Source organism: Meles meles, chromosome 3, assembly GCF_922984935.1.
Source record: "Meles meles chromosome 3, mMelMel3.1 paternal haplotype, whole genome shotgun sequence".
NCBI classification, from domain to species: domain Eukaryota; kingdom Metazoa; phylum Chordata; class Mammalia; order Carnivora; family Mustelidae; genus Meles; species Meles meles.
The window spans coordinates 85,306,803-85,330,324 of record NC_060068.1 but is presented as its reverse complement, the minus strand read 5'-3'; the positions used below and the strand labels follow the sequence as shown (position 1 = coordinate 85,330,324).

The 23,522-nt window shown below is 36.8% G+C and overlaps 1 protein-coding gene and 1 pseudogene across 3 annotated transcripts in view; one reads left to right on the top strand and one right to left on the bottom strand.

Annotated features, from left to right (window-relative positions):
* BDP1 (B double prime 1, subunit of RNA polymerase III transcription initiation factor IIIB) overlaps nt 1-23,522 on the top strand; it is a 95,388-nt gene that overhangs the window by 65,602 nt on the left and 6,264 nt on the right. For all 3 annotated transcript variants that reach the window (XM_045999597.1, XM_045999596.1, XM_045999598.1), the window contains exons 27-37: nt 576-612; nt 1,094-1,186; nt 2,778-3,003; nt 3,996-4,153; nt 13,121-13,271; nt 13,512-13,689; nt 16,053-16,116; nt 16,474-16,660; nt 17,707-17,914; nt 22,160-22,199; nt 22,829-23,096. In XM_045999597.1, coding sequence (XP_045855553.1) covers nt 576-612; nt 1,094-1,186; nt 2,778-3,003; nt 3,996-4,153; nt 13,121-13,271; nt 13,512-13,689; nt 16,053-16,116; nt 16,474-16,660; nt 17,707-17,914; nt 22,160-22,199; nt 22,829-23,096 — 1,610 coding nt within the window. The remainder of the gene's footprint in view (nt 1-575; nt 613-1,093; nt 1,187-2,777; nt 3,004-3,995; nt 4,154-13,120; nt 13,272-13,511; nt 13,690-16,052; nt 16,117-16,473; nt 16,661-17,706; nt 17,915-22,159; nt 22,200-22,828; nt 23,097-23,522) is intronic.
* LOC123938316 lies at nt 7,056-8,349 on the bottom strand (annotated as a pseudogene).

Genomic DNA, 23,522 nt, shown 5'->3' with positions numbered 1-23,522 from the left:
GTGAAAAATTGGCAGTATTCTTTAGTTTTTGGTTTCCACTGGTTTAAAACTAGTGACAGATACGACTGAAGTTGATGGATTATGAAAGTGAAGGAGTAAATTAAGAATGGTAGGTGCACATGGTAAATGCAATATGATTAGAGTTAAAAATTTGCATGTAGGGGCGCCTAGATAGCTCAGTGGGTTAAGCCTCTGCCTTCAGCTCAGGTCATGATCTCAGGGTCCTGGGATCGAGTCCCGCATCGGGCTCTTTGCTCAATGGGGAGCCTGCTTCCCTCTCTCTCTCTCTGCCTGCCTCTCTGCCTACTTGTGATCTCTCTGTCAAATAAATAAATAAAATCTTTTAAAAATTTTGCATGTAATACAAAAAAAGGTAAAATAAGGAGCAAGAGACAAAATAACTTGGCTTTTAAATTACTTTTGTATGAAATGTTAATAAATAATTGAATAGGGAGAAAACAGTTTGCACTCCTTTGTAATCAGAAACATTGAAGAACTGTAAAACATCATGGATTTTGAGACACAACATATATTTGGGAAAATATGAAGACATTGCTTATCTTTTCCTCTTTTAGGAAATGAACACAGATGAACATACCCAAGATGAAACAGGTAACTGTTAATAAGGAAACTGGAAAAAACTACTTGGTTAACACTAACAAAGTGATTTAGTATTGGTGTTAGTTAGCAAATGAGTAATTTTACTGGAGAGTTGAACAAAACGTTTTAACTGTTGGATATGTTACCCCTAGGAAAAACTTGGATTCTTGGAATAATTACTTTATGAAGTGAGTTAAGAGTTAAATGTTTAATCAAGAAATAGTACTTACTTCCTGTGTTCTGCCCAGATGTATTTTCTTTGAAGGTATTAAGTTATTTAGTAGGAGGGAGGAATTTTCAATGAGTAAAAGCTAGCAATTAATGATTTCTTACTTTGTAGTAACCACTACTGCTGTAAGGAATTAATGGTATGCAGGATATTGAAACTTGTTACTAGAGAATAAATGCTTGAATTAAAAATGTTTTCTAAGTAAGCAAACTTCAATTTCCAGCTTCATTTTTCTGTTTTAATGTTGGTGTATTTCCTCATAAGGTACCAGTGATGGAAGCACTGAAGCTGCTATAACGTTACTTGCAATGGGAGATCTACTGTTGCAGTCTGAGATCGGGGCAGAACAGAGTGATGGTAAGAATGAAAGTTAAGTCGTAGCTGAGAAAAGCCTTTTAAAGTACAGCTTTTAAGAAATTATACCCACAACTGAGTAATAAGTCAGTACCTGCCTTTTACATTTGAAGTTGGCATTGCCGACTTCGTTTTTTCCCCCAGAAAAAGGTAATATGGTGTGCATTGATCCGTCTAACTTAGTCCCTTTAGATGTAGTGGCCACCATTTCAAAATAGTGCACTTGGTTTATTAAGAAAACTTTGTATTGCTGGAGTAATCTAGTGAGTCCTTTACTTTTCTCATCATAAACATTGATTAACTGAACCCATTGATCACTGATCATTTAACACATATTTCCTTAGCAAAGAGGCTTCTGCTTTGGATTGTCTTCACAGTTAACTGACAATCACATATAGTATGAAGGGACAGTAGCAGTCATTGAAATAATTTAACTGTGACTATTCTGTTAGTTTGGACTGAGTCAAAAGATATGTCAACTCAGATTTTCACAGTATTTTAGGCTGAGCTTATGGAGTACCTTCTATTTTAATTCTACTAAATGGATAGTTAACTATAGTCCTATTTAGTTATTTTGTCTGGAGATGAGTGGTCTGCCATTTGTTTTAGGTGTTAGACCTCTAGCCCCATAACTATATATTTATCAGGAAATTTTCTGGTCTGTGTTCCTTACACAGTCTCATTTCTCTCTCTCCCTCTCTCTCCTTTTCTTTCTTTCTTTTTTTTTTTTTTTGAATAAACTGTATACCCAGTGTGGGGCTTGAATTCATGACCCCAAGATCAAGAGTCACATATTCTACTGACTCAGCCAGGCAGGTGCCCATATACAGCTCCTTTCTCAACGGCAGAGTATTGCTTTTGTGACAGAACCTGTCACAAATCTCTAGAACATAAAAATAGGTTTTAAAAATTTGTGAATGAAGCTGATCCTATCTTGAAACTCATTTGAGGCTGTGTAGTTAGTCAAGATAACAGATTCATTTTTACTTCCTCTTTTTCCCTGTAAGGTTTTATTTATTCATTTGTCAGAGAGAGAAAGAGAACAGCTGGGGGAGCACAGACAAAGGGAGAAGCAGGCTCCCTGCTGAGCAAGGAGCCTGAAGTGAGACATGATCCTGGGACTCTGGGATCATGACCTGAGCTGAAGGCAGACCCCCAACTGACTGAGCCACCCAGGCGTCCCTCATTTTTACTTCTAACAGCACAAGAATTCTAGTCTGTAAGAATGATTCAGCCTAGAACAAGTCAAATCTCTGGCATAAAATATATAATCATATTTATTATTTTTAAAGATTTTATTTATTTTTGAGAGAGAGAGCATATGTATAGGGGGGAAGGGCAGAGCGAGAAGCAGGGGAGAAGGGAAGAGGGAGAAGATCCCAGGACCCTGAGATCATGACCTGAGCCAAAGGCAGACCTTTAACTCACTGAGCCACCCAGGCGCCCTGATCATGTATTTAAATTCAGAAGGCAAAAGAGTAAACTTTAAAAAGTAATATAGAATTTTACAGTTGCTTAATGTTGAGGGATTTATTTTCTTTGGATGTCTACTTGTATTGGGTCAATTTTAATTTTCTGTTCTTTCCTGTAATAGGAGTATGTGTACTTCTTGATGTTCATTCAAAGGATAAAAGCTGTGTTCCTTTTAGCCCAGATAATGTAAATCACAAAGTTGTTCGTGAATGTCAGGCGCTTTCTTCACCTGTCAATAGTACATCTCCTTCTTCATTAGAAGAAAACAAGATTGTATTGGAAGAGCAAAGTACTAAAGAAGAAATTGGTTTAGTGGAGAAAGTAAAGGAAAACGCTGTATCAACCAGGTTTATTTTGCTTTTTTAAACTCTTGAGTTTTACAGTATTCAATTAATAAATATATTTAAACTATCATTTTAGTTAATAGCTTTTGAGTGATACTTGTGTAAGTGTAAAGTAGGCATTGCTGATTTCTCAGCCTTTATTTTTTTAAGTATTTTATTTATTTATTTGAGAGAGAGAGAGTATGAGCAAGAGAGACAGAAGGAGCAAGGGGAGGGGCAGGAGAGAGGGAGAAGCAGACTCCTCACTGGGGAGGGAGACTGATTTGGGGATCGATCCTGGGACTCTGGGATTGTGACCTCAGCATAGGGCAGACATTTAACCAACTGAGCCACCCAGGTGCCCCAGTTTTTCAGCTTTGATTTTAGTTTCATGGCTTGCTTTTTTTTTTTTTTTTTTTTTTTTTAAGCTTTTATTTGTGAGAGAGAGCGAGAGAGAGTGCGAGCATGACAGGGGGAGGGGCAGAGGAAGAGTTATAAGCAGGCTCCCCACTGAGCAGGGAGCCCCACACGGAGCTCCATCCTAGGACCCTGGGATTATGACCTGAGCCAAAGGCAGATACTTAACTGAATGAACCACCCAGGCACCCATGGCTTGCATTTTTTTTTTTCCCTAATAAATTTTTTTTAAGTAGACCCCACACCCAACATGGCGCTTGAACTCAGGAGATCAGGAGCCACATTCTCTACTCACTGAGCCATCTGGGTGCCCTTAATGGTTTGCATATTAAAGTAAATGTAATATGTGCATCTTGGAAGCTTTAATGAAATAGTTTTCTGTAAATATGGTCTCTGTTTTATAAACATGGTCCAGATTCTCTTCCCTTCTCCAGACTTGCAGTAAAATTGCCACTGTATATTTTCTGCATTAAAAAATGAGCACTTACAGATATTGTGGCACCTGAGAAGGTAGTACATAACTGTATCAGAATGTATGAAGGTGAGATAGTTAGTTATTACATGGTTGATGGATTTCTCTCTTCCCATCTTTCTTCTAGGAATACAACTTCTGAAGTGACCAGTAATTTGAGAATAAGAAGTAGATTTGCCAAGCCTAAACCAAATCTTAAGACTTCAGGGACCAGCAGGTTTGGTGTTCATCAGGAAGTTCCCAATTTGTTTGTAAACAAAGGAGAAGTGGTAGAAAGTCAAAGAGGTAAATTTTGTTCCCTTAAACAGCTACAAAATTATATTTACAGGAGAAATTGCATTAGCATTTCAAATGGAATATTCATTTAAAATTATTTTAATAAGTTTCAAAAAGTAGAATGAGCTATAAAAGAAATACCAATAAATCCATCAACTAGCTTCAGTCATCATTACTGTTTTTCTGTTTAGTTGACCCAAAACCCAAAATAAAATGGGTTTGAACACCATGGGTCCACAATACATGGATTTTAAAAACTGATTTTATTTATTTACATATAGCAGGGAGGAGAGGGAAGGAGAGAGAGAATCCCAAGCAGAGTCCGTGCTGAGCATGCAGCCTGATGCAGGACCCTGAGATCATGACCCGAGCTGAAATCAAGAGTTAGATGGTTAGCTGCTTGAGCCACCCAGGTGCCCCTATACATGGATTTTTTTTTTAACTTTTAAAATATGTTTTATTTGGAAATAATCTCAAACTTACAGAAAACTTACAAGAATAAGAAATAGTACAAAGAACATCCACATACCTCTTGTATGTAAGCCTACACTTAATTATATATGGGGTTTTTTTGATAAAGACAGTACAGTACTATCAATATATTTTCTTTTTCTTATGATTTTTTTAAATTAAATTTTATTTATTTATTTGAGAGAGAGGAGAGCACAGAGGGAGAGTGAGAGGGAGAAGCAGACTCCCTGCCGAGCAGGTAGCCCTGTATGGAGCTTGATCCCAGGACCCTGAGATCATAACCTGAGCCAAAGGCAGATGCTTAACCGAATGAGCCACCCAGGCATCTCTTCTTAGGATTTTCTTAATAACATTTTTTTTGTTCGAGCTTACTTTATTGTAAGAACATAATATCTAATACATAAAACTTAGAAAATATATGTTAATCGACTTACATCATCAGTAAGGCATCTGGTCAACAGCAGACTCTTAGTTGTCAGGTTTTTTGAGATTCAGATATGCAGAATTTCTACTGCATGGGAGCTTTGTGCCCTTAACCCCCATGTTGTTCAAGTGTTAACTATATTTACTTAATGTTTTTGTCATATTTTATGTGTGTGTGTGTGTACATGAATATTCAAGCAAACAGTTTTTAGAAAGCTATACATGCATGTGGCAAAAAATAAGACATTGTCCCCAAGTTATAAAATTTAATAAACTTTGGTTCCCAGTCCCCAATCTCATCTCTAGTGGTAAATTGCCATTAAGTTTTTTTCATGGACTTTCATTATTTTATAGACATAAGCATCTAAATGTGGGACTGTGTGTGTACATATATAGGAACATCAGTATATACATAAACACATATTTAAATATTAATATATACAATAAATATTAATATATTTATCAATATATTTAATAACACACATTATTATTTAATATATATTAAATATAACATTTAAATATATGTCATTCCTTTCAGAAAGAACAAAATTATGAGCATACTATATCGTGTATACTGTTTAGCACATATATTTTACTTTTTTTAAAATTTACTTATTTTTTAAGATTATTTATTTGAGAGAGAGAGAGAGAGAGAGAGAGCGCCTGGTGGAGAGGCAGAGGGAGAGTAAGGGAGGGTCCCAAGCAGACCCTGGCTGAGCCTGGAGCCCCACTCAGGGATCAATTCCATGACCCTGAGATCATGACCTGAGCTGAAACCAAGAGTTGGATGCTTAACCCACTGTGTTATGCGGGCACCCTTTGTTCAGTACTTTTTTTTTAAGATTTTATTTATCTATTTGACAGAGAGAGAGACACACACACACACACACACAGCAAGAGAGGGAACACAAGCAGGGGGAGTGGGAGAGGGAGAAGCAAGCTTCCTGCATGACCCTGGGATCATGACCTGAGTTGAAGGCAGATGCTTAAGGATTGAGCCACCCAGGCGCCCCTGTTCGGTACTTTTAAAAATAACAGTTTCGGGCGCCTGGGTGGCTCAGTGGTTTAAGCCGCTGCCTTCGGCTCGGGTCATGATCTCGGGGTCCTGAGATCGAGTCCCGCATCGGGCTCTCTGCTGGGCAGGGAGCCTGCTTCCCTCTCACTCTCTCTGCCTGCCTCTCTGCCTACTTGTATCTCTCTCTGTCAAATAAATAAATAAAATCTTAAAAAAAAAAACAAACAGTTTCACTGAGATAATTCTATATCATACAGTTAACCCATTTGAAATGTATACTGCAGTGGCGTTTAGTATATTGCCCAAGTTGTGTAATCTTCACCATTAGTAGCCACTCCGCATATCCTTCAACCCTTCCCAGTCCTAGGCAACCACTAATCTACTTTGTCTCTGTAGCTTTGCCTATTTTGGATGTTTCATATTGAAGGAATCATATAATATGTGGGCTTTTGTGTCTGGTTTCTTTTACTTAGCATGTTTTCAAGGCTCATCTGTTTTGTACCATGTATCAGATATTTCTTTTGCTTACCAAATATTCCATCATACTACATTTTGTTTATCCATTCAGGGTGTTTAGGTGGTTTTCTGTTTTTTAGCTTTGTAAGGAATCCTGCTAAGAACATTCATGCGTAAGTTTTTGTGTGGACATAAGTTTTCATTTGTCTTGGATTTACACTTAGAAGTGGCATTTCTGGAACATATGGTAATTCCATGTTTAACCTTTGAGAAACCGCCAAAATGTTTCAAAAGTGGTAGCAACATTTTGTGTTTTCTTTTGTTTTTTTTTTCTTTTTTTTTTTTTAAGAAGTTTTTTTTCTTTACACTCATTTTTATTAAACAAATAAGTCTGGTAGTGGAACTTTTTTTATTTAATGCATAAACATGTAAGTCCCTGTATTAGAGAAGTTATACATATTGGTGAATATGGTCAGTGGTCACATCTATGGGTTAATTGTTTAAAAATCAGAAACAATAATTAGGATAGATTCGATGCTCTCTTCGTTACATTGTGTAGTCATATTCTATTGTTGGAATGACAGCTTGTACAAACTTAAAGAAAATTAGAAGATACATATGGACACCAAGTTCTCCCCCTCCTTCTGCAACAGTCTCAATGATTTTCTTCATCACCTCAGCAGAGATAAGGGTGATTTTCAATGATCATTGTTTTCTTCACATGATCTTGACTGATGTCTTCGTACATGTGTTCAACTGTTAAAGGCTGCCTTTGCTCATCATAGCCGAACAACCATAATCGTGGTGTCTGGTAATATTTATCGTAAGTGATATAAAGGTCATAAGTTCTTGTTTGCAAAATAACATCTTCACCTCCAGCATCGGTTTTAGTTTATAAGCTTCTGCTATTTCCCTTGTGTCTAGGGTAGCCTCATCTGTTTCCAGCAATCCACTTTCTTCATATTCTTCCATATCTGCAGCTTCTCCTTCATCATCTTCCTCCTTCTCACATATTGCTGAGCAATCTTGAAGTTTAATACTGTCCTTGCTTTCCAATGTAATCTCCTTAACTGCTTCAGTTATTCCTGCAATACCTGTGTTATGATAAGTATCTACTCATCCCCCATCACCATCATCTTCTTCAATGATAGCTTCCAGTTCATCTGAATATTCCATCCGTTTGCACTGCTTGTAGCATGGCACATTTTTGGTAACCAAAAATTGTTTGCCTGTTGGTAGGTATGCCTTCACTTTCAATTCTTCCCCTGTAGCCCATTGCCATATTGGACAGTGGTGGACTAAGTGATCTTGACCGGCTACAAACTCTTCTGGGGTGATAACACCTGTTTCCTTAAACTTTGATTCCTTGAGGACTGGGGTCAGGTACTCAGCCACTTCCAGTGCTTTTCCCTTCACCGTGTTAATCACATTCTGCATCTTGGGGCCAGAGAAGTGGCCGTCCCTGCGACAGGTCAGGAAGGGCAGCCAAGGAAGGGACCAGGAGTCAGAAAAAAGCCCCGCTGCCACTGATGTGCATCGGCACCAGCACCCGAGGGGACAAGACGGAATGTGACGGGACGGACCGGACGAGGGGCTGTTTTTAAGTAATCTCTGTACCCAGTGTGGGGCTTGAATTTATAACCCTGAGATCAAGAGTCACATGTTCTATTGACTGAGCCAGCCGGATGGCCCAATATTGTGTCTTTTCATCAACATTTTGTGAGGGTTTTGCTTTCTCTGTATCGTCTCAGACACTTGTTATTAGATAGTCTAGTCAGTTTGAAGTATCTCCTGGTTTTAATTTGAATTCCTTTCATGACCATTGATACTATCTTTTTATGTGCTTATTTTTTATTTTCTTTAGAGACAGGTGTTCATGTCTGTGCTCATTTTTTTTTTTTTTTTAATTTAACACGGGCTTACGACCCTGAGATCAAGATGTGAGCTGAGATCAAGAGCTGGATGCTTAACCAACTGAGCCACCCAGGTGCTCTAAATCTGTGCTCATTTTTGTATTGGGAAACTTGTTTTATTACTGAGTTCTTTATATTGTAGCACTCTGTTTTTATTTATATATTTTTATTTTTTAGAAGATTATATTTATTTATTTGACCGAGATTACAAGTAGGCAGAGAGGCAGGCAGAGAGAGAGGGGAAAGCAGGCTCCCTGCTGAGCAGAGTGCCTGATGCGGGGTTCGAGTACAGGATCCTGGGATCATGACCTAAGCCGAAGGCAGAGGCTTTAACCACACTGAGCTGCCCAGGTGCCCCGGGTTTTTAAAGATTTTATTTATTTATTTGAGAGAGAGAGAATGAACAGGGGGAAGGAGCAGAGGCAGAGGGAGAAGCAGACTTCCTGCCAAGCAGGGAGCCTGATGCAGGGCTCGATCCCAGGACCCTGAGATCATGACTTGAGCCAAAGGCAGACACATAATGGACTAAACCACCCAGGTCCCCCAGTAGCACTCTGTTTTTAAAGATTGGTATATTGAAAAAAAATCTTTCTATATGATTACCTAGTGTTCTCTTCTTTTCTGTTCTTAATGGCCTCACTAGATTGTGGTGTACATGTTGAATCCTATTCCTACTTCCTTTTCCACCTTCCCTCCCTGCCAAGGGCCTATCTGCTTCACATGCTAGTAAGAGCAGGAAAACAGTGTATGTAGTAGGCTGTCTAGATTGTCTTAAGCCCTATAGGTAGAAGATCTGGATAGTTAGCATCATCTTTGCCCTGTTTTGGGGTTCGTGATTTCTGGGATTTCCTTTCAACCAGCAATGTTTAATGATTCAGTTAGTTAATTCTGTTACTCTGAGTTCAGAAGTACCCAGAAGCTATTTCAGTGTGTAGGCTGAAGTTACTTTATTTATTTATTTATTTATTTATTTTTTAAAGATTTTTATTTATTTATTAGGCAGAGAGGCAGGCAGAGAGAGAGGAGGAAGCAGGCTCCCTGCAGAGCAGAGAGCCCGATGCGGGGCTCGATCCCAGGACCCTGAGATCATGACCTGAGCCGAAGGCAGCGGCTTAATCCACTGAGCCACCCAGGCGCCCCACCTTTTTTTATTTTTATTAAAAATTTGTTTTGATTTGAGGTGGTTGACACACAGTATTATATTAGTTTCAGGTGTACAACATAGTGATTCAACAAGTTTGTTCATTGTGCTGTGCTCACCACAAGTAGAGCTACCATTTTTCACTATATGATGCTATTATAGTACCATTGACTATTCCTTATGCTGTGCCTTTTATTCCCGTGGTTTATTCATTCCATAACTGGAACCCTGTATCTCCCAATCTCCTCCTGTTTTGTCTAAAAAAAAAAAAAAAAAAAAAAAGATTCCATATGTGAGAGAAATCATATGGTATTTGTCTCTCTCAGTTTGACTTACTTCACTTAACATAATACCTTCTAGATCCATCCAGTTCACAAACAGCCCAATTGCAACTTTTTTAATGGCTTTGTAATATCCCATTGTGTGTATATACCACATTTTCCTTATCCATTCATGTACTGACGGACACTTAGGTTTCTTCCATATCTTGGCTCTTGTAAATAATGCTGCAGTAAATTTTGGGGTGGTACATATATTTTTGGAATCCATCTTTTCATTTTCTTTGTGTAAATACTTAGTACTGGAATTTAATGTATCATATGTATTTTTATTTGTAATTTTTGGAAAAACATCCCTACTATTTTCCACAGTGGCTACACCAATTTACATTCCCATCATTGGTGCACAAGTGTTCCTTTTTCTCTGTATGCTCATTAACACTTGTTATGTCTTGGGTTTTGTTTTTGTTATTGTATTTAGCCATTCTGGTTGTGATATCTTGTAGTTTTGATTTGCATCTCCTTGATGATTAGTTATGTTGAGCATCTTTTCATGTCTATTATCCATCCATATATCTTCTTTGGAAGACCCCTTTTTTTTGTTTTTGTTGTTGTTGTTTGTTTGCTTGTTTGTTTTTAAATAGGTTCCATGTAGAGCATGGAGCCCAGTACAGGGCTTGAACTCATGGCTGAGATCAAGACCTGATATCAGGATTCAGACATTTAACTAACTGAGCCACCCAGGAGCCCCATCTGTGCCCATTTTTTAAATTAGATTGTTTTGTTTTTTGGTGTTGAGTTGTATAAGTTCTTTATATATTTTGGATACAAACCCCTTATCAGATGTATCATTTGCAAATATTTTCTCTGAATCAGTAGGTTGCCTTTTCGTTTTGTGGATGGTTTCCTTCACTGTCAGTCCCAATAGTTTATTTTTATTTATTTATTTATTTTTAATTTTAAATTTATTTATTTTCAGCGTAACAGTATTCATTGTTGTTGTTTTTATTAAGATTTTATTTATTTGACAGAGTTCACAAGTAGGGAGAGAGGCAGGCAGAGAGAGGCAGAGAGAGGAGGAAGCAGGCTCCCTGACAAGCAGAGAGCCCGATGCGGGGCTCAATCCCAGGACCCTGGGATCATGAACTGAGCGAAAGGCAGAGGCTTTAACCCACTGAGCCACCCAGGCGCCCCAGTATTCATTGTTTTTGCACCACACCCATGCAATACGTGCCCTCTCTATTACCCTCTACCTGGTTCCCCAACCTCCTACCCCCCACCCCTTCAAAACCCTCAGGTTGTTTTTCAGAGTCCATAGTCTCTCATGGTTCATCTCCCCTTCCAATTTCCCTCAACTCCCTTCTCCTCTCCATCTCCCCATGTCCTCCATGTTCTTTGTTATGCTCCACAAATAAGTGAAACCATATGATACTTGACTCTCTCTGCTTGACTTATTTTGCTCAGCATAATCTCTTCCAGTCCCGTCCATGTTGCTACAAAAGTTGGGTATTCATCCTTTCTGATGGAGGCATAATACTCCACCATGTATATGTACCACATCTTCCTTATCCATTCGTCTGTTGAAGGGCATCTTGGTTCTTTCCACAGTTTGGCGACCGTGGCCGTTGCTGCTATAAACATTGGGGTACAGATGGCTCTTCTTTTCACTACATCTGTATCTTTGGGATAAATACCCAGCAGTGCAATTGCAGGGTCATAGGGAAGCTCTATTTTTAATTTCTTGAGGAATCTCCGCACTGTTCTCCAGAGTGGCTGCACCAACTTGCATTCCCACATTGTTTCCTGTCTTGCTAATTTTGGCCATTCTAATTGGTGTAAGGTGATATCTCAATGTGGTTTTAATTTGAATCTCCCTGATGGCTAGTGATGATGAACATTTTTTTATGTGTCTGATAGCCATTTGTATGTCTTCATTGGAGAAGTGTCTGTTCATATCTTCTGCCCACTTTTTGATATGATTATCTGTTTTGTGTGTGTTGAGTTTGAGGAGTTCTTTATTGATCCTGGATATCAGCCTTTTGTCTGTACTGTCATTTGCAAATATCTTCTCCCATTCCGTGGGTTGCCTTTTTGTTTTGTTGACTGTTTCCTTTGCTGTGCAGAAGCTTTTGATCTTGATGAAGTCCCAAAAGTTCATTTCGCTTTTGTTTCCTTTGCCTTTGGAAACATATCTTGAAAGAAGTTGCTGTGGCTGATATCGAAAAGGTTACTGCCTATGTTCTCCTCTAGGATTCTGATGGATTCCTGTCTCACGTTGAGGTCTTGTATCCATTTCGAGTTTATCTTTGTGTACAGTGTAAGAGAATGGTTGAGTTTCATTCTTCTACATATAGCTGTCCAGTTTTCCCTGCACCATTTATTGAAGAGACTGTCTTTTTTTCCATTGTATATTTTTTCCTATTTTGTCGAAGATTATTTGACCATAGAGTTGAGGGTCCATATCTGGGCTCTCCACTCTGTTCCACTGGTCTATGTGTCTGTCCAATAGTTTATTTTTGCTTCTGTTTCCCTTTCCTCTGGAGACATATCTAGAAAAATGTTGCTACAGCTGATGTCAGAGAAATTACTGCCTGTGTTTTTTTCTAGGATTTTTATGGTTTGGTCTCATGTTTAGCTCTCTAATCCATTTTGAGTTTATATTTCGTATATGGAGTTAGAAAGTAGTCCAGTTTCGGTCTTTGGTAGCTGTCTAGTTTTCCAAGCACCATTTATTGAAGAGAGATGTCTTTTACACATTGTATATTCTTCAGAGTTTTTTTGTGGTTCCATACAAATTTTAGTATTATTTGCTTTAGTTTTGTGATAAATGCTGTTGTTATTTTGATAGCAATTTGAAGGTAACTCTTCTATGTAGATGTCATTTTCTTCTTCTTTGTGACATTGTTTTTAGAATAGCTCAGTCCCTAACACTTTGCCCAAGGTGGAACTAGGCAGACCTCATGTGTACCCACTTCTAAAATTCTTTTATATGTGGGTTTGTAATTATACTGCTGTCACCATGGAGTGGACATAAAATTGCTATGGCAGCCATGAGTAAAATATGTACAGTGTAGGATTCGTTAATCATCTGCCTCAAAAATCTCATTGGCCAGGACCACTCTTACTGCTGTGTGAATAAGTTTGATTTTTGGATTAAGAGAAATTTGGAAGAGCCACTATATAGTGATCAGTCTTTAAAGAGAGAACATATTTCTAACTAATATGGAGGTTTTAGCTGTACTGTTTTGGACTGTATCTTAAGTGTATTTTTTGTTTAAGAAACTGAGAAAAATATTTCTGAAGCAACGGAATTACAAGATGAAAACCTTGGATCACTTACAACAGCAGAGAGTAAGGAGCAGAGCAAATTGGCTTGTGAACATGGTATTGAAGAGACTGCTATTCCTCAAGAAGCAAATCTAACTGAAAGGTAAAAAGAGAAATTCTGGGATTTGATTAAATTCTGTTTCAACTATAGTCATTAGCTATAGCTATAACTATTTGATTTGAAAGGGAGTGTTCTGTTGCATTAAATATATTTTAGAAACTTGAACACCGTTAAATCTTTGACTCACAGCTCTAAACATTGCTCTGTAGTTGTCCACTTGGTTTCAGTACGGAACTTTAATACATACTCTGAAATTCAAATATGTACTAATCTCTTTTTCAGAAATGATGATCAGGAAGAGGAATCTCAAAAGGTTCAGATATCATCAGTTGCTCCAGTTTCCTTTGAGACAAGGCCCCATATACTTGGTTCAGATGTGGTTCTCCCTGAGAGTTCTGTCGAACAGCCCCAGGGAAAGGACTCTAATGGAGACAATGTGCTTGCTCTACATGTGTCAGAGGTAAAAGAATATTAAATATAACATGGGGTTGCTGGGCGTTTATTCCCCATAAAAAAAAATAAGGTATAATTTATATACAATAAACGTCACCTTCTTAAGTGTGTACTTGTACAAGTTGTGACAAGCATATATAGTCATGTAAACAACACATGAGCAGTTCCATCATCCCCCAGATTCCCCAGGGCACTTTTTTACTCACCACCCCCTCCCTCAGTACCCTGGCTACTTGGCAATCCCTTATCTGTTTTCTTGCCTTACAGTTTTGCCTTTGCAAGAATGTATTGTGATAGAATTTTTTATTGAGTATGTTTTTAGTCTTCTGAGCACAGATAAAACAGCCAATACATAGCTTTGCTGTGAAAGTTTTGAAAAAGTGTTTTGTACAGAGTATTTACCTCTTGCTTGTGGGCCACTGAATCTGAGAACTACTTTCACGTTGCAGGTATTTTTTTGAGGTGTTATTACTACATGTTCAGTATCGCATAAGGTACTGGAGGGACAGAGTTGTGAGAAATCGTTGAGGATAAGAATGGTTAAACTCTGGTAGGTGCTATGAAAGCAAGTTGCACAAGACACTAAAGGCGTGGTCCTTGACCCAATCCAGTAAAATCAGTCTCTGGAAATAGGGTTTTGACATTTGCTTTCTGTTGCTGTTATTAAAATTCCTCAGGTTATTCTGATGTGTAGCCAGGACTGAAAAAGCCCTTGATCTAGAAGAACAGGTATGAATTAGCCAGTTGAAGGGAGAACATGTGTTAAAAATAAGTATGAAACAGCATTTCATGTTCAGGGATAAGTAGTTACGAGTAGGATATAAATGAAGAAGTAGTTTAAGATGAGTGAGCTAGGCGACCTGGGAGCGGATCATAAAAGGGGTTTTTATGACTTGAAAGAATTTGGAGTATATCCAAATGTATGGGATTTTCCCTAACCCCCAACTTGTTTTACTTTTTATTTTGTAATAATTTCAAGCTCACTGAAGAGTTGCAAAGATCTTAAATAGAATTCTCATATAACTTTTACTTAGATTCATTAATCATTAACATTTTTCTTATTTGCTTTTTCTGTCATGCTCTCCATCTCTGTAGATAGATACTTTCAAGAAACTGAACTATTTGAGAGCAGACATGAGCCTTCATTCATACATATTCCAGCTTGTATTCGATACCAACAAGGATGTTTTTAATAGAGAAATGATGATACTGTTGTCTCAGTCAGTATTACCATATTATCTAATACTGATTTTAAAATTATATATAATACATAGTTTCAACCAGGGCTCTCATATTCCATTTAGTTGTCATTCTCTTTACTCTCTTTTCATCTAGAGTAGGTCCCCTGCCCTCTTCCCTCTTTTGTGAGCTTGACATTGCAAGCTAATTGATAATCTGGATTTTTGTGCTTTGTTCCTCATTTTAGAGTCAGATTGGAAGTGTCTGGCACAATTACTACTTAGGTGTTGTTGTGTTCTTCCTTTTATATCCCCTCAGCAGGCATGTGATGTCCGCTTGTTTCATTGTTGGTGATGTGGACTAATTACTTTAGCATGGTGCCTGCTAGATTCCTACATTAAACAGCATCTTTTGTACATTGTGTTAGTAATTTCAGACCCAGCAACCTTCTACCCAGTAGTTTTAGTATCCATTGGTGATGCTTGCCTGAATCGATTACTGACATTGTTGGTTACAAAATGAGAGTTTGAAAATTTTAAGCAGTTAAGAATTACAATAAGAATTGCATTTTAGAGAATACAGTGTTGGCAATTGCCTTTTCTGGAGAAAGATTGGAAGGAGCTGTGCTGGTGGCAAGGAGACAGGCAGTTTGCTTCCATTCAGATAGGACAAGAGCTGCTGTAATGGGGATAGAGGGAAGGTTGAGGGGTTTGAATCCCTTTCCTGTTACTTTAAAAATAATTTTATAAAATTCACATATTTAACAATTTAGTCTGAATTCCTTTGTGCATGTATACTTATTTGAATAATCAAAAGTTATTCGTATAACTAAAAGTTTCAGAACATTTGAAAAATTGTATATGGTTAAAAAGTTGAGTTTTGAAGCAGTAACTCTTATTATATCCAATTGTCTGGAAAACTTTTTAAAACTAGAATTAGGGGTGCCTTGGTGGCTCAGTTGTTAAGTGTCTGCCTTGGGCTTAGGTCATGATCCCAGGGTCTTGGGAACAAGCCCTGCATTGGGCTCCCTGCTCAGCAAGAAGGCTGTTTCTCTCTCCCACTACCCCTGCTTTTGTTCCCTCTCACAGTCTGTCTCTCTCTGTCAAATGAATAAAATCTTAAGAAATAAATAAATAAAAATAAAATTTGGTCAACTTCATTCTTGTATTTTAACTTTTTAAATTTTTTTAGGGTACACTAACTAGTATGCCAGAAGTCCAACAAGAGAATTTAATCAGTTCTCAAGACTTAACAGGTATGATAATCTTCTTTGATAAAGTATCACCAAACCTAATAGTACAGCTTTTATTTCCCTACCTCATTTGACTATGGAAAAACAAAATAGTTTTTTAGTCTATGACAGTCTTAAATTAAAAATAAACAAAAAAACTTGAAGTATTTTGTGTATAAGTTTTGTTATTCCGAATTAAAAATCTTCTCTATAGTGAACTGTCTTTTTATCCTTTATGAAATTACTTTTTATTTTTGTGGGTATAATTTGCTTTTTATTCATGGGATAAGTTATAGTGAGACTTTTTAGAAATGTAATAAATTAATAAATTAATGATTTTCATAGTTCAGCTTCTCATGATTAACTTTCAAACTTTGATAGTGAATCTGGTTGCTAATGTACATCAAGATGGTGAGGATGAACAAGCATTCATTTTAACTCTGGTGGAAATCCCAACCAATGCTGTAGAAGAATTTAGTGATACCAGTGCACAGTTAATGCCAAACCCTTTACTGCCAGCACCCATATTGATCAAATCCGTGAATACAGAAGAAAGGAGTGACATGAGGTAATGAATAAGCCAAACTATTTATTTTTTACTTTTTATTTAAATTCCAGTTAGTTATTATACAGTGCCGTGTTAGTTTCTGGTGTACAATATGGTGATTCAACACTTCGTACATCACCTGGGAACTAAACTCTTTTTGCTAGGAGGAAAGGTGCTTTATGAGTTGTATAGTATTAACTGAGTAAATTGTTCACCAGCATTATTTATAATTATCTCAAAGCTCTTATTTAATAATTATAGTGATAAGTTATAGAAGAAATTGTTGATTTTATGCCTGATAAAGCTGCCATTTAAATGTTTAATACTTTTGTGTGAAACTTATTTGGTATCCTAATCATTTTGAAAGCTAAAAAAATTTAGCTGTTCAGATTGTAAAATGTTGTCTATCAAAGGTGTGTGGTTACTTTGTAAGCTTATATATTTTAAATTCTGAAATAAATACACATTCACAGAAATTGCAAGAAGGATAACGTTTCTGTGTGTGTATGTGTGTATTTTTTTTTCAAGTAGGCTTCCATGCCCAGCGTGGAGCCCAACTTGGGGTTGCAACTCACAACCCTGAGATCAAGACCTGAGCTGAGATCGAGAGTCAGACACTTAACCCACTGAGCCACCCAGGCGCCCCATTTCTATATATTTTAATACTGCTTTTTAAATTCCTTACTAGAGAATTGTTATATTTTAACAGTCACTGGTTAAGATGCTTAGTTCTCTGTCAAGTAGCATTAGATGTTAGCCTTTTATATTAGTAAGAGGCATTTTAGATTAAAATTTTAACTTTATAAAAAAAAATAAATAAAATTTTAACTTTATAGATAAGGAAAACACTATTTTTATACCTTGGATTTAATTTAGTATTATGGAATTTAAGTTGTGAGTTTTTGAGTATGACCGGATCTCAAAACTAACAGTTTTATGACTATGGCCATATATATATATTAGTTACTTGGAAGTTTTTTGGCAGTTTTCACTGGAATAGTTCAAACTTTTACCTCATTAAGTAGCTTCTAATTTGCTAATTTCATATGTATGCATTTTCTATACAGTGTGAGTTTTCCAGTAACTTCAGTTGGTCAGAATACCATGTGTTTATCTGATCCTGAAAAAGATGATTCTGAAAAGCCTCCTCCTACAAATTTGGATCTTGTATCTAGGAAGAGATTTCACTGTATGCTTGATGAAAGTGACCAGGTTCCTCCTCCCAAAAAAAGTTTGCTCACTTCAAGAGATGATTGTCAAAATTATACCTCCGAGGTAAGAGAGAATCATTAAGCAAATAAGATGGCCATATTACAACAGATCCATTTCTGTTTCTTTCTTTAGACTCTTTATATAAAGATAGTTCTAATACTTTTCACCATTAATAATCCAGCTAAAACTGGTTTTGGATTCTCATTTTCAGCTGTTCTAGATGAAAATTGATGGACATTAATCAGGAAGCCCATTCATAGTTCTTTGTTAATGACTTAAAAAAAAAAAAGCCAAAATTGTTGTACAGATCTAGATCCCGGCTATACCCTTTAACAGTTTTGGGACCTGAGTTAGGATTTATTATTTCTGTGAATGAGTTTCCCATTGTGTAAAATAGTAATAGTAGTACCATCATCAGTATTCCCATAATGCGTAAAGCTATCCATTGCTTTTAGGAAGAAAACCAGAATCTTAAAGGCCCTCTATTTGTCTTGCCCGTTTCTGTCTCTGATCTCACTGTGTGCCTCACTCTCTAACCATATTGACCATCTTTCATTTTCTAGAAAGCATCATCTGTCTTCACGTCCTAGGGCATTTCTTTTATTACCTTTTCATGAAACATTTTCTTGCCACACATAGAAACTTCTTTAGCTCAGTCATCACTGTCTTTGGGAAGCCTGAAGATACTATGTGGATTTGATCACCAGCCACTATGTTAAAAGTTTCTTGGCACCCACTTGTTTTTGCTTCCAATACTCATGATAATTTATCTCTCTGTGTAGCTACACTGCGGAAGAGTTAATTAATTTATTTAATTTTTGGGAAAGTTGATTTAGAATCTCTTTCTTCAAAGGGATAGTTGAAGACCAGTAGTCCTTAGGTGAGGGCAGACAACAGAGGCAGTGGATTCTTCTTCTTCTTTTTTTTTTTTGGGCAGTGGATTCTTTTTTTTTTTTTTTTTTTTTATGATTTTATTTATTTATTTGACAGAGAAAGATCACAAGTAGCAGAGAGGCAGGCAGAGAGAGAGAGGGAAACAGGCTCCCTGCTGAGCAGAGAGCCCGATGTGGAACTTGATCCCAGAACCCTGAGATCATGACCTGAGCCAAAGGCAGTGGCCCAACCCACTGAGCCACCCAGGTGCCCCATTGGCAGTAGATTCTTGTATATCTGATGGGTGGAAGATGGTATCACAGAATTTTTTTTTTTTTATTAACATATAATGTATTATTTGCCCCAGGGGTAGATGTCTATGAATCATCAGGCTTACACATTTCACAGCATTCACCATAGCACATACTCTCCCCAATGTCCATAACCCAACCACCCTGAATGGTTTTAATTTCTCTTATGACAAGTAAGGTTGAATATCTTTCATATACTTAGAAGCCTTTTGTATTCCTTTCTCTGTGAAATGACTTTGTATTCTTTAGCCATTTTTCTGGTTGTGTTGTTGATCTTTTTCCTAGAGATTTGGAGGAACTCTGTGTTGTGTATGTCTTTGAAGGAGTTGCATATATTTTTTCCTACTTTTTGTCTTTTGACTCTACTTTTTGTGTGTGTTCTTTTTTTTTTTATTTTCTTGCAGACTTCTTTTTGGTTGATTTTTTGGGTATGGGGGTAAGATTTTATTATTATTATTATTTTTTTAAAGATTTTATTTATTTATTTGACAGAGAGAGATCACAAGTAGGCAGAGAGGCAAGCAGAGAGAGAAAGGAGGAAGCAGACTCCCTGCGGAGCAGAGAGCCCAAAGCGGGACTCGATCCCAGGACCCTGAGATCATGACCTGAGCTGAAGGCAGAGGCTTAACCCACTGAGCCACCCAGGCACCCCAGATTTTATTTTTAAATAATCTCTACGCCCAATGCGGGGCTTAAATTTACAGCTCCAAGATCAGGAGTCACATGCTCTATACACTGAGCCAGCCAGGTGCCCCAGATTTTTTTTGTTTTTTTTTAAAGATTTTATTTATTTATTTGACAGAGAGAGATCATAAGTAGGCAGAGAGGCAGACAGAGAGAGTGAGAGGGATGCAGGCTCCCTGTTGAGCAGAGAGCCCGATGCGGGACTCGATCCCAGGACCCTGAGATCATGACCCGAGCCGAAGGCAGCAGCTTAAACCACTGAGCCACCCAGGCGCCCCGCCCCAGATTTTTTAATATGAAAATTTTAAAGTAAAAATGTAGGGAAGTATGATGTATCCCTGTGTATCAGTCACCCAGTTTCATCAGTTTATCAGCATTCCTTTCAAACATTGTGGTTTTAAAAAAAAAATGTTGTTTATTTATTTTAAGATTTTACTTATTTGACAGAGAGAGGAAGAGCAGCACACAAGCAGGGGGAGTTGCAGGTGAGGCAGAGCGAGAAATAGGCTCCCCACTGAGCAGGGAGCCCAGTGTGGGACTCAGTCCTAGGACTCTGGGATCACGACCTGAGCGGAAGGCACATACTTAACCAGCTGAGCCACCCAGACCCCTCTTTGATCTTATTTGTGATTTTTATTTTTTAAATTTTAAACATTCTTACAATAAAAAATGCGTATAAAATGTTGAAGTTATAATTGTAAATTCTAGGATGCACACATACTGCAGTCACAGAGACATGCAAACTTATTTTTATGTAATCCATTTATCAGTCTTTTTATGTGTGGCTTCTGGGGATTGTGTTACACATTGAAAGTCTACCTTGAGATTTAGTATAAATTCTTAGAGTTAACATTAATGATTTGTTTAGAATTTATTTTGGTGTTAGAAGAGTGGAATCAATTTCATGTTTTCCAGGTGCCTACTTAGTTGTAGCAGCACCATTTGTTGAATAATTCATTTTTTCTCCAGGGATTTAAAATTCCACTTATTGAATATGAAGTCCCATATGTATTTGAGTGTATTCCTGAATTTTCTTCTACTTTGAGATTCACCTGTTTGTTCTAGGGCAACAGTGTCCCACTGTTTTAAATTACTGTAGTTTTTTTTTTTTTTTTAATATTTTATTTATTTACTTGAGAGAGACAGAGAGCAGGAGAAGGGGAGGGTAGGAGGGAGAAGCAGACTCCCCGCTGAGCAGGGAGCCCGATGTGGGGCTCGATCCCGGGACCCCTGGATCATGACCCAAGCCAAAGGCAGACGCTTAACCAACTGAGCCACCCGGGCACCCCCTAAATTACTGTAGTTTTTAAATGCTTTGCTATCTTAATGGAAAGTTTCTCTCTTCCCTGCACATTATTTTATTTTTTTCAAGTTTTTCCTAGCTGGGTATATGTCCTAAAGTTGATGTTAATTTTAGAATTTACTTGTTTAGAGCTTTAAAAAAAAGAAACTATTGATACTTAAATTAGGATCATATTAACTTGACCAGTTAACATAGGGAAAGTTGGTGTCAGAATTTTTGTTATGTTGGATTTTTTTTTTTTTTTAATCCAAAAACATAGTATGTCTTTCCATTTGTTTAATTACTCTTTTATGTCTCAGTGGTATTTTCAGTTCTTCATTCAAATTCTGGTCCGTTTCTTATTAGGTCATCCCCTAAGAATTTTATCTTTTTTTGTTGTCATTATTATTGACAACAAAACAGTAGAGGGCTTACTGAATTCCCCTTACCACCTACAATAATTTTTCACTTGATTCTGTTGGGTTTTCTAATTCTTCTCATATACTTTGTATACACTTAATTTCTTTCTCTTTTCTATATAGGCTAATAAAACTCAAAAAATATCAGAAAACAGCCCTGATAGTAGACATCTTTTTCTTATTCCTGATTTAAATGAGAATATTTCCAGTGTTTATGAAGTGGGATGCTGGTTTTGAATTACAGTAATTACAGTTGATGGTGTTAAGAAAATGTCTTTTTTTAAAATATGAATAATATTGGATACTTTCCCCATAAACATACAGATAGGGGTATTATTTTTCTCCTCAGTTCAGTTGATTTATACTAAACTTCACATACTGAAACATCTTTGCATTCCTGAGACAAACTCTGCTTGATTATGATATGTTAGTCTTTTGATATATTGCTGAATTATGCTTGTACTATTATATTTGATATTTTTGTACTGGCTATAATCAGAATTTGAATTAATATTAACACTGGTTTATTAAAAGCTTTGGAAAACTTCTCTTTTACTGTGCTCTGGAACAGATTTAGTAACAGTAGCAATGTCTTTTTCATAAATGTTGATAGCATTTCCATAAGACTTCTTTTACCCCAGAGGTTTCTGGGAGATACATGCTTACTTTATTAAAAAAAAAGAAAGAAAGAAAGAAGTTTTACTTGATAAATTTTTTTTTCTTAATTTTCTTAAAACAGGTGTGTTCAAAAGAAATGATAAATGCTTCTGAGGAAACAGGTGAGTGAAATAAATTTTAATGTGACTACAATTGGCATTTTTGATGCATCTGTTCAAATTTGGAATTGAAGAAGAGATCTTGCTCACTTTCTCTAAGAATTATCTTGCTTTGATTCTTATGTTTTTCTCCCCAGCTGAGATCTTGGATTTGGCACTTTCATAGCCATACAAAGCTACTTTAATCCTGTAATTAATAGAAAACCATGTGTCTACAGGATGTCCTGTAAAAGCTGAACAATTATATTTTAGGAATTAGAAAGCTGAGCATAAAAGAGTTTTAATAATTCCTTTGGTTTACTACCCAGAGATTAGCAGGTGATAACTCTTATTTTGTTAGTTGAAGATAGATTTATGGAGAAAGATTTTCTAGGTCAAAATATGTTGGTAGGACTATGTTGTATCTGAATGAAAAAATTCTAACCGTACTTTTTTTTTTTTTTTTTTACCAGCTAGAAAGTTCTTAATAGTCCAGATGACTTACATATTAATTTATAATTTAGTTTATTCTTATTAGAGTAAGTTTATGGTAGAATGTCATGATTTCTTTCTTTCAAATGTTACAATTCAGTTGTATATACAGATTTCGGTATGTGTTCTCTGTGTTTATCATTTGTCTTCATTTTTTGAAGGGGAGTCTTACAAGGAACAAGGTATCTTCCCTATGTCAGGAAGCACACATATAACTCCAGAACCTCAGAAAGAGCAACTTGAACCAACTTTTCAGAGTATAGAATCTGGGTCTCTTGAAAAAATAACAGATACACATATAGAAGAAAATACATCTCAGTTACCTCAGGATGAGAGGATTGTGTCTGCTAAGGAGGAGGGAACTTGTGCTGCTTCGAAGTCTGAACAAATGAATAGCATTGCATCATCTTCAAAAACCCCATTATCCAGGTACCATGAGATGCTCTTTAACAGAGATTCTCTCCATTTCTCTTTCTCAAAGAGTAAATGTAACCTGTATGCAGCAGATATGATATATATGTAAAGACTAAGTTCACTACTAAGGATGCTGTTTTATAAACATATCTCTCTGTCAGTAATGTAAAGGGAAGGAGTTTTATCAAAGGAAATTCGGTAGTCAACATTTTGTAGGACTCTTCAGATAAATACTAAATTCCATATAACAGGAGCTTAACTTAAATGCTGAAACTAACTTTTTAGGTAGAAAATCTGCATTGACACCTGCTGGTATGATGGTATACCAGCTACTGGTGTATAATGATCAAAATAATAAAGATATTTACTAGATATGCTGATACCACTAATGTGGTATCACGTGCCATTTTAGCATTCATAGAAAGAAGTTGGTATTAGGAA